Here is a 16223-nt window from a genome sequence, read left to right on the forward strand (position 1 = left end):
GTAATGTTTCTAATTCTTCACTTACCTGTGGTGGACTCACAGTCCCAGGGCACATTGAGACTCAGCTAGGCTTCCTGATCTACAGGAAGGAGAGCGTGAAGGCCAGTGGCGGAGACAGAGGGGTGTCCGGGGTGGCACTGAACACCCCTGACATCTGATTGGCCACCCTGAATTTTTATTTGATAGCATTGGAAGTTTGATGCTGATCGACATCTCATTTCACCTATCAAAAGAAGTCTTCGTTTGACGGCGTCCGGTCGCGGATCCACCAAACATTCCAAATCCATCGATCGACGATGAGAGAGTTAGAGAGGTAGAGAAGAATACTAAAACATCAAATTTCGCTATGTTTCGAGATTAAACATCAAGATTTAGTTTACCAGAAAAATAATTCGAAATTTACGTCGCTATATAAATCGACGTTAGACGCTATTAACGGATTAATCAGACGAGAGATCGGTCCGTTCCCCACTCTAGCCATAATATACATTACGTTGACATTTGTGCTAGTCGCCTTGGCCACCCCGTGTATAAAACTCTAGTCCCGCCACTGGCGATGGCATCGGCGCTTGTATTAGCATGAAAATGACATTTTTTACAAGTTAGCTAGTACATGGATAGTGTACAGATGAGGAAGCGAGGGAGAATCACCGCATCGCTCTCTTTTAAAGAACGAGTTGCAAATCCCACTGCAGGGCTAGCGGAATATCAGATAAAAAGGCATTGTGGGTAATGTAGCTATTAACCACAGTGGAAATAGACAAAAAGGTTTAAACTCGACTCGTCTAAGATGCTGCTTAAAATCGGATTATAAAGATTAATATGCGAGATGGAGCGTAATATCTGGGTGAGTAAAGAACAGATGTCTCTTTATTGTGGATCATCAGCAGTGTTTTATTAGTTACAGCGTGGAGAAGAAGGGATTTCGCTAATCAAGTCGAGAGCTCAGGACTGTCTGGGACTGAAACCGTACCCTGATGGGAAATAAAACTGAAAAGTGTTTTATACATGACCACCTCAGAGATCATGGTCATGGTATGATGATGATGATGATGATGATGATCCTCAGTGTGTTTTTGTGGCTCACTGGGATTCTGTGCTAATAGTAAAGTTTCCCTATTCTGTCTGAAAGCTGTGGTGGAATATTGATCTCTTCCTCGCTGCATCTTTAGACCTTCTTGAGTGGGAAACTCGCTTCTAATCCCTCAGTGCTTCGGTATTGTTCTTTCTTTTTCTTTCTTTCTTTCTTTCTTTTTAACTGATCTTGCTATTCAAGTACGGTCTGAGGAACGTACGTACGCGATGCCGCTTTTAACACAGGATATAAAACATCTACACACTCACACACTAAAAAAAACAAAGCCACCTTTTTTAAAACGCTACAACAACCAAGATGTTAGAATGAAGGAAAAAGAAAGCAACTCGGTTGCGTAAGTATTCACACCCCCCCCCAAATAAAATTGTTTAGTTTGTCCAGATCGGAGACATCGGGTCATTTCCAAAACACTCGTCATCATCTGAACTCACCTGCACGTTTTTGTGCTAGAATGGTTTGGTATCTGGAGCGATCCTCGATTCTCTCTGTCTCGTGTCGTATTATACCCATTATATAGCGATTATAACCCCAGTCTGAGCTGATGATGCTGCCAGCACCATGCTTTAGCGTGAGAATGATGTTCTCTGGGTGAAAAGCTGCCTTAGCTTTTTGCCAAACATATCTGTTTAGATTTTCTGATCAGACCCTAACAATTTTTGCTTCATGGTTTGGAGCGACTTCGCTCGAGCATGGATGTTTAAAAATAAATAAATTTTATTGATAATTTGTGAGAAAGTCTCAGGTCTAGCCACACTTCCCCAAACAGGAGAAGCCTCTGAGAGGTCCTTTGTTTGTCATATATTCCTGCAGCTCCTTTTAATGTTGCTGTAGGTCTTTCGGCTCTAGGTCTCCCTGATGGTGATGAAACCCTCCAACGATAGGACGTCCCTCCAAAACCGGTGATGTCACGGTGGTGCTCCATTTTCTCCACTTGTTGGTGGCCTTTACTGTATTCCATGGAACATCTAATGCTTCAGAAATTCTCTACACCTTTTAATGATCAATACCTTTCACCGACGAGATCCATCATCGCTGATGTACCGAAAGAGCTGAAAAAGCGTGTCAGATGAAAGAAGGTCCAGAAATGGCTGATCATTTTTCAAGGTTAATTAGAATCTCTTCATCGTTTCATTGATACTTTTGGACACGATCGGTTCATTCCGAGTCACATGCATATTTAATAAGTGAAATGTTGTCACATCAAACCTAGACCTCGAATTATTAAACACTTACTTGATTCTTAATCCTGCATGTTGTTGCCTGGATGGTTTTGATGTTCTGAGAAGGTTCTTCAGGAGTCTCTTGTTTGTCCTGAACACTTAAAATCCTCCAGCTCATGCACATGCTTTACTTTTCCAGCATATTCTCTCTCTCTTTTTTTTAACCCCTTTCCATCAGCGACTGGATGGTGTTGAGATCCATCTATTCCCTCCGAGAACACCCGATGCACCGACGGGCAACACCATACATGAAGATGAACAGGACCATCAGTGTAAATTGTTATTCCGTCCATAATCTTATGCAGCATCCGAAAAGCAGGACGAAATGAGGATAAATAACGTCTCAGAATACCAATCATCAATGTTCAAAAGTTTTCACCCCTCCCCACCTGCATCTTATTGTGGTCTACATATACGACGTATCTGACAGGTTTAGTCCATTAACATGTCGCGTTGGTCAGAACTTTTTCTCCAATTAAAGGCTTCCAGGATCATCATGTGACCTCAGTGTTGGTGTTTGGAGTCGAGCGTAGGCCAGGATTCCACTTCTTGTCCATCTATCTCTCTCTCTCGCTTTATTCACTTGAGAACCACAAGGACAAATAGAGGAGTAAATGGGTTTTTAATTGGCCTGGGAATCTTCCTGACTTCAATTACTCAGACAGAGTGACAGGCAGCTAGAGATGGAAAAAAAAAAAATGGAGAGACACTGAGCGAGAAACACTTGAGTTTTAAATAACGTTTAGCAGCTCGGCTCTAATTAAGTCTGCCCGCCACTGTCATAATTAATTAAAGCTATCTGTTATTGCATATTAATGTTTTAATGACACAACCAGTTAAAACCTCGATGGCGTAAATCTCACCAAAATGCTGCGAAATGACCGAAAAGCCATAAAACCTCCCCCGAGTCGGTGTGGCGCGGCGTTACCGCGTGTGTATTCGAAATGATGGATTTTTTATTTTTTTGTCACTTGCACTAGCTTCTTTCAGTCGGTCCAGCTAAATTGTTGCCATAGTTATGGCTCTTATATCGGCGACGACGGTTTATAGCTGCGTGTCGCCTCCGTATCAGGAAACAACGTAACTCGTTTTAATCTAGCGACCGATAGCCAACGAGTATGAAAATTGTATGTTTTACTGTTTTCAGACGGAAATAATTTGAAACCTTCCTCATATTTACCCCCAGGTCCTTCTCTGTATCGATCCAGAGTTTGTCATTTAACATATTTAAGCGTTTGGAACTGAATTTAGTCGTGCATCTCGGCGGGAAAAGGAGGAAGGAGCGAGCGAGTTTAAAAAAAAAAAAAAAAGAAAGAAAGAAAATGGCTTTGACATTGAAGGATGAATCTGCCTCAGCCCACAATCTGCAGTTTATAGGCATGTATCTGTATGATGGAGAGAGGGAATTAGGGATGAAGGTGTGTGTGTGTGTGTGTGTTTGTGTGTGTTTTTGCTTTGAACCTTGTTCATTTGTGCAAGAGAGAACAAGAGCTTTGAAAGCAGGTGACCCGAATGTACGAGCCGACGGCTCGGGTTTGGATGACTGCTGTCCTTTAGATCCATATGCTCCAGCGCGATAGCTCAGCAGCTCCAGCGATGGCTTTATGTTCTCGCTGTATCTAATGAGATTCAGCTTCTGTATCAGCACACACCACACCACACACCAGAACACACCATGAAGACATTTGACTTGAGCTGGAGGAGGATGTAGCGCAAGAGAAGAAGAAGAAGAAAAAATCGAGAAAGATCTTTAGATTAAGGATGTCTTCACACAGCCATACTTTTACCTTCGTGCCTGTCGGTTTGCAATTTATTTATTTATTTATTTATTTATTTATTTCCATTTTTGTATCATCACTCAAGCGGTGAAAGAATACAACTTTCAGATGCACGGTATTTCATCGTGCTCGAATAACGCCCCCCGCAGGCCCCTCAGACCTGCTTTTTCTCTGTCCATCCGCACCATAGAAGTGCCCCAGTGTGATGAAGATCTTGTTTTACATCTCAGTCAGTCATCATAAAAGTAGACTCAGGAGGAAACATGACCAGTTGAACCCATTATTTTATTTGCCCCAGAATGTAAATAGCTTCCACACCTTTATATAAGGCTTTTCACATATGGATTATTTCCCCTGGGTTCTAGTAAACTCTGAGTAAATGTTATCCTGAGTTTATGTAGTTAGAGGTTTCACACTGCTCCCTTTATCTAATTTGCATATTCACGTATCGACGATCCTGATTGGATAAATCCAGTAAGTCCATCCGTCCGTTCGTCCGTCCGTCCATCCATCCATCCATCTTCTGCCGCTTATCCGGGGCCGGGTCGCAGGGGCAGCAGTCTAAGCAGGGATGCCCAGACTTCCTTCTCCCCAGACACTTCTTCCACCTCTTCCGGGGGAATAGACATTGTCTCTCCAGCGTGTCCTAGGTCTTCCCTGGGGCCTCCTCCCGGTTGGACATGCCCGGAACACCTCCCCAGGGAGGCGTCCAGGAGGCATCCAGAACAGATGCCCAAGCCACCTCAGCTGACTCGTCTCGATGTGGAGGAGCAGCGTCTCTACTCTGAGCTCCTCCCGAGTGACCGAGCTCCTCACCCCTATCTCTAAGGGAGCGCCCAGCCACCCTACGGAGGAAACTCATTTCGGCCGCCTGTATCCGGGATCTCGTGCTTTCGGTCATGACCCAAAGCTCATGACCATAAGTGAGGGTTGGAACGTAGATCGACTGGTAAATAGAGAGCTTCGCCTTGCAGCTCAGCTCTTTCTTCACCACAACAGACCGTGTCCGCTTTAAATAACGGCTAGTCTTACGCTTTCAGATAACAGATAAGGTATAACAGCAGGTTCTTTCATAGCTTTATCATCTTTTTTGCATTTTTTTTTTTTTTTTTGCGTTTAGTTGATCGGTCGTTCGTTCTTTGATCTCCAACTTCCGCTAATTTTTCAGTGACGTCTTTCCTCCTCACTACAGCGTGCACTTGATGTTCAGTGTTTTTCCAACTGACTCTGTCTGTAGAGCCGTTTTTATGTGTTTTAAACGGTTCAGGTTCTGGTTGGGTTTCTGTTGCTAAGCAACCAGCCGTAATGTTCTAACAGCCGTTTTTATACGTTTTAAATGGTTCAGGTTCTGATTGGGTTTCTGTTGCTAAGCAACCAGCCGTAATGTTCTAACAGCCGTTTTGGTTCAGGTTCTGATTGGGTTTCTGTTGCTAAGCAACCAGCCGTAATGTTCTAACTGCCGTTTTTACGTGTTTTAAACGGTTCAGGTTCTGGTTGGGTTTCTGTTGCTAAGCAACCAGCCGTAATGTTCTAGCAGCCGTTTTTATACGTTTGAAACGGTTCAGGTTCTGATTGGGTTTCTGTTGCTAAGCAACCAGCCGTAATGTTCGTTTCACACTGTACAGTTTGGACTCTGGACCCCTCCTCTGAACCATGCCTTCTGTGGTATCCATGGAAGTTCTCTCATCTTGGATGTAATCTCCTTACTTCAAACTAAAACCTAGCACCACACGCTATCATCTATATAGCTGCTCAATATTTCATCAACATCTCGTGATCTCCCTGGAGAACTCGCAGATCTTCATATTCTAAAACTCTGTCCTGCAGCTTCCAGGAAATTCATCATCTTTGTGTTTTATAGGCAGGATTTCTTAATGAAGATAAGAGAAACATTTCTCTGTTTATCTGATCAGGTTTAGACCTACGAGATCAGTCTGGGGGATATTTTTAGCAGTGTTGGCTGGAACACATTCAGAAGTGTATTAATAAGCTGCAGCAGAGTAGGCGGGATGTGCATTAATGCTGAGCAGATGATCGTGTGTGTGAGTCAGATTTACAACCTTAACACACACACACACACAAACCCCGATGATGTGTTCACACACAGCTTACTAATGAAACAGTTCAGTTCAGTCGTGGTGGCTTTTTGGCATTAGTTTGTATATATGACTTAGGAGTACAACAGAAAACAACAATATTATCAGTAATAAAGAACATGAATAACAGCAATAATAATAATAATAATAATAATAATAATAATAATAATAATAATAATAATAACGGAATGAGTGAGATTCGGGTTTCTCTCTCTCTCTCTCTCTCTCTCTCTTTCCCCCTCCCCCCCATTCCTCCCTTCATCTCACTCACTCTTGCTTTGTTCTATTTCTGATTGTCTATCATTCTGTGTGTGTGTGTGTGTGTGTGTGTGTGTAGGAACTCACCGTGGCTGGGCAGCTGTACAGATGCGTTTACTGCATGAACTGGTGTACGCGTCCCGGCGCATGGGGAACCCCGCCCTCAGCGTCCGCCACCTCTCCTTCCTCTTACAGACCATGCTGGACTTCCTGTCAGATCAAGGTCTGTCTTTCACACACACACACACACACACACACACACACACACACACACACACACACACACACACCAATCTTTCACACATGCACAGATCCACATAAACACTCCCTCATGTACATACACACACATTTAATCTGGAGCCTCCTTGCTACAGGCAATGCTTGACTTTCTGTAATACCATGTACACCATGGTCTCTCTCTCTCTTTCTCTCTCTCCCTCTCTCTTTCTTTCTAACAGACAAAATTAAACTTTTGCTCAGTTTAGAGAAGGAGACATGAAGGGAAAAAGTAAGAAAGAAAGTGTAAGATGGAGAGTGAAAAGAGAGGAAAGAGGGATTAAAGACTAAAAAAGAGCTGAATAGTTCAGGGTTACAGATTTTGCTCAAAAGCACCACTGGGATTTACACACACACACACACACACACACACACACACACACACACACACACACTTACTTTGTTTGCCCTCATGCCTTTGTATATATATCTAAATAACTGAACATACTATGAAGAATGAATACTCTATAAGCAGTCCCTGTAGTTCGGTTATTGGAGCGCAGTACTTTTTAGGTTGAAGTGCACTGAAAATGGTCTGGTCTTTCCAGCCCTCTCTTAATCCAGTTATAATACAACAAGACATTTTTCCCTTAATATTTGGTACCATCCAAACTTCTGACACCCAATGGAATGTCGTTCTGTTGAACATGGTGACTAAGGCTAACAGAAAAGACTTGGAAGTTCACTTCAGGTGAGAGGATAGTGACTCTGACAGAAATGTATCTTGGGATCTTATTCCTGCATGACGGGAAAAAAAAATTAACAAGTAGATTGAGGTCAGCAAACCTGAGCGAGTTTCAAAGAAGAGCTGCTGCTTCTACGAATTGATGGGAAGCAGCTGGGGTGATTTGAGAATCTAATGAGGTTGACCCCAGTCGGCTCCTGTTAGAGAGGTATCGGCCATGGCCAACTGAATAGGTCCTGGAGATGATCCCAGAGAAGACCAAGAATCACCATCGGTTTCTAGAACAAATGACCGATTTGGACTAGCAGAGACTATGTTAAGACCAAAAATTAAGTAGGTTAAAGGGGCCAAGTCAGGGTCCACTCTTAAAAATTAGGGGGGTCAAGACCAAGACAAGCTCAAGTCTTAAAGTGGGGGGTCAAGACCAAGATAAGATCAAGTCTTAAAGTGGGGGGTCAAGACCAAGACAAGATCAAGTCTTAAAGTGGGGAGTCAAGACCAAGACAAAATCAAGTCTTAAAGTGTGGGGTCAAGACCAAGACAAGATCAAGTCTTAAAGAGGGGGTCACGACCAAGACTAGATCAAGCATTAAAGTGGAGGTCAAGACCAAGACAAGATCAAGCATTAAAGTGGGGGTCAAGACCAAGACAAGATCAAGCATTAAAGTGTGGGTCAAGACAAGATCAAGTCTTAAAGTGGGGGGTCAAGACCAAGACAAGATCAAGTCTTAAAGTGGGGGGTCAAGACCAAGACTAGATCAAGCATTAAAGTGGAGGTCAAGACCAAGACAAGATCAAGCATTAAAGTGGGGGTCAAGACCAAGACTAGATCAAGCCTTTAGAGAAAAAGAAAGCAAAGTTTGAATTTGAATTTACTTTGACAATTTATTTTCATTTGTAAATTCAGCCAGTGATCCATGTGGTTTACAGAACCAGGCATTTGCTTATTGTCAAACTGTGTATGTGAAAAGAAAAGAGATGTGTCCAAAACCATATTTGGTGATGCCGTTTCGTCTGGGGCAAGTCCAAATGAACAGACCAGCAAACCTCAGGAAACTCGAGACTTGACTTCCCTACATTTGGGGATCTCCTCTTGCAGGAGCCAGAGACTGTGGTCAGGGATAAAGAAATCTGGCCTGGGTTGCATGAAGGAATGAAGCCGATCGTCCATAATCTGCTTACCCTTTATCAGTTGGATCGGAATCATGGATCGTTGCCTGAGACCCTGTAAAAACTGAAACAGATGGCAGGGAGCAGTCGTTGAGAGAGAAATCTGGAAAGCTGGGATGTTTACCACTCCTGCCCACTCCCACTGTTGTTTATATCTGCCCCTTGTATTGAACTTGCTCCAGTCCTGTTGAAGTAAATTAAAAAATGATCATCTTATGCTGCACTCCTTCTCAGCATACAGTGGTAAGCTTGGTTTGTCAGGTGAATCTGCAGCGACAACAAAGAGAAACACAGAATATGTCAACATTCATCATCGCTTCCTTCCGCCATCGTATTTCCTCTCCAATGTGCCTCTAGTTTTGGGTTCTTGAATTAATTATAAGGATGTTGTGGCCATTGTCAGTGTTGTTGTGGAAGTTCTGAGGATAGAGAGATAATAATAATAATAATCCATGTGTCTTGGCAAAACATCATCAATCATCGGCTCAAAATTATCGCATGCTCATCTCCTGACCAAGCTAATCAGAACAGGCCAAGGTCTTCTAGAGGAGTGGTCCCCAAGCTTTTTTTCGCCGCAGACCGGTTAATGTTTGATCATTTTACCGCGTCCCGCTGGGGGTGGGGGTGGCGGCTATACAATTAAATTAAAATAAATAATTTTAATGTAATTGTATTTAAACACGCCTTTTTAACTCACTACAACGCTAAATCAATGAGAACCCTGAGCTTGTTTCTTTACAACGAGACGGTTCCATCTGGGGTAATAGGAGACAATGACACCCGAAGTGTGTCGCTTATGTCCAGTTTATTCCGTTGTTTTGTTTCGGTTGCCATCACTGCAGAAATCCCCGCTTCACACAGATAGCATGTCGGAAATGGCGATAGGGATTTAAGTGCTGTGGTGACAATCTCAGGGTATTCCACCATGACTTTAATCCAGAACACCGGCAGAGTTTCTAACTTTCTAACGACGTCTGTTTCGTGCTCATTTTTGCTCATTTGTGGGTTAAATTTGAGCAAACACAATATACACGTACACCAAGCACTGTTAAACATGACAAAGTACCGGTGAACAGAGAGAAGAGCGATACACACCTTCTCTCTCCACCAAAGCTACAACACCACTGCCGCTCGCAGCCGCTCAGCTCCAGACGTCACCTAAACCCGGCCCGATATCATGATATTTTGCGCATGCGCGGTATCGGTGCGGCTTTAGGTGACGTCTCTCAGCTCCCGGTTAACCTCTCGTCCATGGAAAGTCGCACAAACCCGAGAGAAATACACCACAGTAAATAAAATGGAAATAATTTAATGTTCCTTGGGCGGCCTGGTACCATTTGGTCCACGTACCGGTCCGCGGCCCGGGGGTTGGGGACCACTGTTCTAGAGGACCTATTGGACATTGTTTATGGAAAACTCCTCCCCAGTCCCTACTGCCCTTGTCATAATCTTAACAAAACCTACTGATGACACTGTCAGTCTCTGGTCATGACACACACAGGGTACAAGCATAGAAGGACAAAGCCTTATGAACATCTTAAGATTAGAAATTTCCACCACAGTGTCTAAAATCCGACCTCGCAATATGCTGGGGCTTTATCGACGCCAACGTCACGCGCTCATACTGATGTACAAACAGCACTAACCTACGGCGATCTTGTTTGTTTTCCATGACAACGTAAATCAAAGCAAGGCAGACTGTAAGAAGAACAACAGCAGCATGCTCCAATTCGAGCAACCTGCTAAAACTTCTTCATCAAAAGGTTTGGTCATAGCAGCTGACACGGACTAGGGGAGATGATAACTCTTACATTATGGCAGTTGTCCTTGTCCGGAGTGACGGACAATTAACTCATTTGTACAGCTGAGCACTTCCTGGTTAAAGGCCTTGCTCAAGTGCAAGCTTGAAGTAGCAGCTTGATGGTGCTGGGATTCAAATGAAATAAAACAAAGCTTAGTAAAACAAAACCTGACTCAACCCAAGCTAACTAATGTAGCTGCGGGTAAATCAGCCTGCTAACGTTATGAAGAGAGATCCCACTAGCCCAAAGGTCGGCAACCCGCGGCTCTTTTTCATCCCTCTGCTGCGGCTCCCTGTAGGTTTGGAAAATAAATATTTAATTAAATTTATTTTATTTTTAGTTAGTTTTTTAAAAAATGGAATTCTAAGATCATGATGCTCTTGTAACATTAAAATAAACCGCGTTTAATTTGTTTGTCGCTCAAAATACGCGTCATAACCGCCGACTTTCGGTCCGCTGCAGCCCGCAAGTTAAAATGTTGATGTCATGAATACGAAGAGGACTCGATTAGACATCGAACATTTTATTTGAAAGTAACCTTCAACCCAGCGTCTTTTTTCTTAAGGTTAGTTCAAACCGTTCAAAGTCTTTTTGTTTGCCTGTAGAAATAAAATGTCGTTTACTCGGTAGCAGTTCATTGATTTCATAAATGCAACACAGGACAGTTTTTTCTATACTTTCCATAAAGGTAAAAAATGATGCGGAACGATGTTCTCTTCATTTTAGATGTCAAATGGGTTTTGTGGCTCCCTGTTTTTTTTTTTTTCTGTGGGCAACGTGTCCAAATGGCTATTTGAGCGTTTAAGGTTGAGGACCCCCGCACTAGACTAAGTGGAAGAACACTCGTAATAACTAGGGTAGAGATGAGTATAAATGTTTTCTTGCCCCTGATTGATTAAAACTCAGTTTCAGTATCAATGAGTATTTGCTGTAGCTTTTGCCCAAACGTTTTGGGTTTTTAACTCCAGATTTCTTTCCATATATAAAATGGATTAGGATGCAGGTGTCTTGACCCATAAGAGTGATGAATGAGGCGCTAAAGTTCCTGAAAGCGTGAATATAAATACCTCATTATCTCTCCGAAACCAACTGACCTTGAAGCCGTATCCGTTCTTTATCCAGGATCCGGTTTTAAAATAATCTTTTATCAGCGTTCTCTTTTCATCTGAGGTGGACAGAAAGAACTCATTTTTCTAAAATTAAATTAGAGAAAAAGTGTGAATTAAAAAATGAGAATGAGAAGAACATGTACCGAAGTACTATACAGATTTTAAATGATTTATAGACCTTAAAGAAGCAGTGTGTGATATCTAGAGTCCCTCTGCTGCCAGGGAGGTGAAATGCAATCAGATACAACAAGCTCTTCTTTTCAGACTATTTTATGCGTCTCTTCTGGTTTGCTTTATAAGGAAGTCAGCTTTACTCTGAGTCCAGAGCTAATTTCAGGGCCAGAAATATGTAACCACACACACAAACACTGTTGTAATATTGTGAATAAAGTTTTTTTCAATGCATGCTTAGTTTATTTGGGTTGTCTTGTAGGAAACAAACGGCGTGGTTTTCTCTGGACACCAAGCTAATTTCAGGGCCAGAAAAATGTAAACAGATACTTTAAACATAAAATAGGAAACTGAACTGTAATATTGGAAATCCCCCCCCCCCCATATTTCAAAGAGTAGAAGAGTAGGTTAAAATGTTATAGACCGACTCTTTAATATAGTGAGTAAAACATAAGTTATTATATATTGAACAGCTGGTCCATATATGCTGGAGGTTATTCAACAGAATCAGGATGAAATCAACCGCTCAGACTTTCTAATAAAAGATTTTTTCTTTTGTCTTAACGCTTGGCAGGTTACACACTCACACGTCGTTCAAATGTCAAGGTTTTATTTGTTTGGTTTGTTTTATTTTCTGTCAGAAAGGCAGAACAGGCAAACTGTCGGTTTCCACACACACACACCCCTGTGTACCAGCTGTCAATCAACATCAGATTTGTTTCTAAAGGACCACACACACCACAGACATCATTCTCCAAACAACGTTCCATTTTTCAGCGACTGGAATAAACTTGCATTACAAATAATTTCATCATTTGGTACAATGATAAACACGTGTGTGTGTGTGTTTGTGTGTGTGTGTGTAGAAGTAATGTTTAAATAGAGTCAATAACAGTGCACATATCGGACCATATTTTAGGAGCAGAAGCTCTCGAATAATCGGACAATAAAAATAAATAACTCAGGAATACTTTAGAATAAAATTAATTTTATTTTAATTTGAATTAAAAAAAAGGTGTAGTCACTGTGATAATTGTTTCTATAAAAAAATACAAATATAAGCATGTGACAATTTTTTTGAAAAATGTTCTTCATTTAAAAAACAAACAAATAAATAAACAAACAAACAAACAAACAGAAGAGACCAGATTTATTATTATTATTTTTTCTTTTAGCAAATGCTACCATCACTAATTTGAATACAATTAAATAAATAATACGACTTTTTAGTGCCCCTGTGCACTAAACCCTCCTCCGGTTGTTCTTCAAGTGGTCTCTGTGTATGGAGTTTAAATGAGTCAGACCTCTGAACTGCCTCCTTTACTGCCTCCATGAGTCCAATTCCAGGAGCAGTGAAGAGAGTGTGTAGTCAGAGCAGGGAGTCAGGAAGGATGTGAACATGAATCATGAAACTAATTAACATGCCACAGCTACCACGGTCTACAACTTAAAATCTCACAGCAGCAGTCGGAACATGGCTGAAAATGCCTTAATGGACAACAAAGGAGGTGTGTGTGTGTGTGTATTTTTCTGTAACAGGGGCCATTAAGGGGCCAAATGTTACATTCAGGGGCCAAGTACAGGGTACATTCAAGCACACAAAATAATTTATTCAGTACGGTGCGAGTACATTTTGGTAGTCATTCCTTTTTCAAATGCTCGAGTGCCGCCAATTGTTTGGGGGCCAATCAGGGGCCAATCAGATTTCAGCAGGGGCAAGTGGATGGCTGGATGGATGGAGAGCTAGATGGATAGATCTATGGATATAAAGGTGGATGATGAATGATTGATAGGTGGACGGAGAACGGGTGGATGGATAATAGGAAAGATTCATAGACTGACCTAAAAGTGGATGGATGGGAAGCCTGTTAAGTGGATGGATAGACAGAGATGGTTAGATAAGTGGGTGGATGGATAGAGAGGGAAGGATAGATAAGTAGGTGGATGGATGTTTGCATAGAGAGATGTATAGAAGGAGGAAGGGATAATTAGATAGTCATGTCAATGTATAAGTACAGACAGATATCTGCAGTTAGATGGATGGATGGATGGATGGATGATAATAGGATATGATATTTATTCACCTGAACGTTTTTCTGATCGTCTGAGATTTCTATGACCTACTCAACTCCACGCCCACATCAATACCCACCAGTCGAACCGATCTCTATACTATAACACCTGGATCTGATCAGATACGAAGAAGAATAATGACTTTTATTGACAGAGAACGAGACACACAGATCGGACCACAGGTTGTGGGTCCTGGTGTTGTCCATACGACATGTTAGAAGAATGAAAACGATCAGATTATTATTACCTACTTTAGCCTTCCATCAGGGGCACGGTGGCTTAGTGGTTAGCACGTTCACCTCACACCTCCAGGGTCGGGGGTTCGATTCCCGCCTCCGCCTTGTGTTTGTGGAGTTTGCATGTTCTCCCCGTGCCTCGGGGGTTTCCTCCGGGTACTCCGGTTTCCTCCCCCGGTCCAAAGACATGCATGGTAGGTTGATTGGCATCTCTGGAAAATTGTCCGTAGTGTGTGAGTGTGTGTGTGAATGAGAGTGTGTGTGTGCCCTGTGATGGGTTGGCACTCCGTCCAGGGTGTATCCTGCCTCGATGCCCGATGACGCCTGAGATAGGCACAGGCTCCCTGTGACCCGAGGTAGTTCGGATAAGCGGTAGTAAATGAGAGTGAGTGAGAGCCTTCCATCAGTCTGAATCCCAATTTACACCAGACTTGTACAAAGAACCTGGAAGATGTTCAGTATCACGTGGAACATGGTTTCTGGGCTGAAACTTATGTGCTGTACTCTACGGGCTGTGGTGTGTTCGAGTGTGTTGCCTCTTATCGTGAAAACTGCCACAGAGGATAGAAAATAAGCATCTCATGGGATTAATGAGCTTTATGGGATTATTTAAAGCGATAACGTAGATATCTGTAAACCTGCGAAAACACCATGTTCCGCGATGCTGGTGGCGTACGTTGGTTGCCATGGCAATGAAAACCCGACTACACTGACGAGCCCAGTCGTTTACCCGCAGTTATTTATGGGATGCATTAATTGGATCCAGGTTGGATGTAACAGCAGAGAGTCGGACTTCCTCCGTCTCGTGACGCTGCAACGCGCCACACAAGCCCAGTCCTCTCATTAAGACACACTGAGTGCGGAGCACCACAGCGCACCGCATAGACGAGACTTGCTGTTTCGCTTGTTAAAAAAAAAACACAATCCTCCAGTTAATAAATCCGCATGTACCCCGAACACACACCTCATTTAAAATCTCTCCACCTGCGCCGTTAGCCGAGTCGGGCAACGGAAATGTTTTATTTAAGGCTTTGTGGCGAGGCACGGAGACACGGAGACACGGAGACGGCGGGCGTGAAGGCAACTCTCAACCTCTAGAGGTGGCCACATGAAAATAATGAGAGATGGAAGGATGAAGAGCTCAAGCTGAGGGAGGAGGTAGACTGAATTAAAAACACACGGCAGGATGAAATAGGAGTACGGTCGGCAAGACGACGGGCCGACCGTAATCCGAGGGTAAGACGCAGGATCGCCGAGACGCAGGCCACCGAATAATTAGCTGTTTGTCGAGGCGTGTCGGCGTCAGAGCGGGTCACGCCAGCTGGAGGAGTCGTGCGATGACGAGCTATTTTTTTTACCAACGGTTGTGAAAATGAAGCCAAATAAAGCTTTAATTAGAGCCCACAAGCTCGGAGGAGAGAGCAGCGAGGGCTTCAGAGTTCTGCGGTGATCTGAGGTGTAAATTGCTACGTTTTTTTTTTCCTCGTGAAATTTGGCGATTTTTTGTATTTTTTTTTCCCCTGCAGTTTTAATGTGTCTCAGTTTCATCTCGAACGATAGAACTTTTTTTTTTTAACTTATTATTTTTTAACAGCGATACCTTATTGTTGAATTGCGCCAGTATTTATATTTATATATATATTTATATATATACTCACCAATCGAACGCACTAAAAGAAAAAAGTGCGAGATGATGTGTTTTCACGGCCCTCAGAGTCTCTTTTTTTTTTTTTTACACAATTGCACACTTTTGCCCACATGAATAGCAGCCTGGGGCATTTCTGTAAAAAAAACAAACAAACAAAAGTGTAAAATACAGGGCAGAGTCGGTGTAAATGAATGAAGTTATTACCCCCAGGATGATTAACCCCAGAGAAATGTGACACTCAGTAATAATGAAGGGCAACTAGTCAATTTGTAGAAGCTGCTGTTATCCAGTCAGAGGCAATTAATGTACACAGGAAGTTCTTTACCTTAATGTCCTTAACTTCCTGTGTACCTTCCTATTGACTTACACACGTTCCTACTCTGTTAGTAGTTGCCGTAGCGATGATGTTTAGCAGTGGGCGGAGCAATGGGTTTTTTTTTTCTGCGTCAGATCACTTTTTTTTACATTTTAAGGTGTGTTTTGTTTGTGTAAACAAACAGGAAGTAAAAAAAAGTTAAATCAAAGCTTTAACTGAAACACGATCATTTTTTTTTTAATGTCATTTGGTGACTGAATCCAAATTGAAGATTGCATTAATTAAACTC

General features: G+C 42.4%; 1 protein-coding gene across 8 annotated transcripts in view; it reads left to right on the forward strand.

Annotated features, from left to right (window-relative positions):
• The window catches only part of trappc9 (trafficking protein particle complex subunit 9), a 209727-nt gene that overhangs the window by 17773 nt on the left and 175731 nt on the right, over positions 1-16223 (forward strand). For all 8 annotated transcript variants that reach the window (XM_047819251.1, XM_047819249.1, XM_047819252.1 and 5 more), the window contains one exon: positions 6528-6671. In XM_047819251.1, the coding sequence (XP_047675207.1) occupies positions 6528-6671 (144 nt within the window). The remainder of the gene's footprint in view (positions 1-6527; positions 6672-16223) is intronic.

Source organism: Tachysurus fulvidraco, chromosome 10 (genome assembly GCF_022655615.1).
Source record: "Tachysurus fulvidraco isolate hzauxx_2018 chromosome 10, HZAU_PFXX_2.0, whole genome shotgun sequence".
NCBI classification, from domain to species: domain Eukaryota; kingdom Metazoa; phylum Chordata; class Actinopteri; order Siluriformes; family Bagridae; genus Tachysurus; species Tachysurus fulvidraco.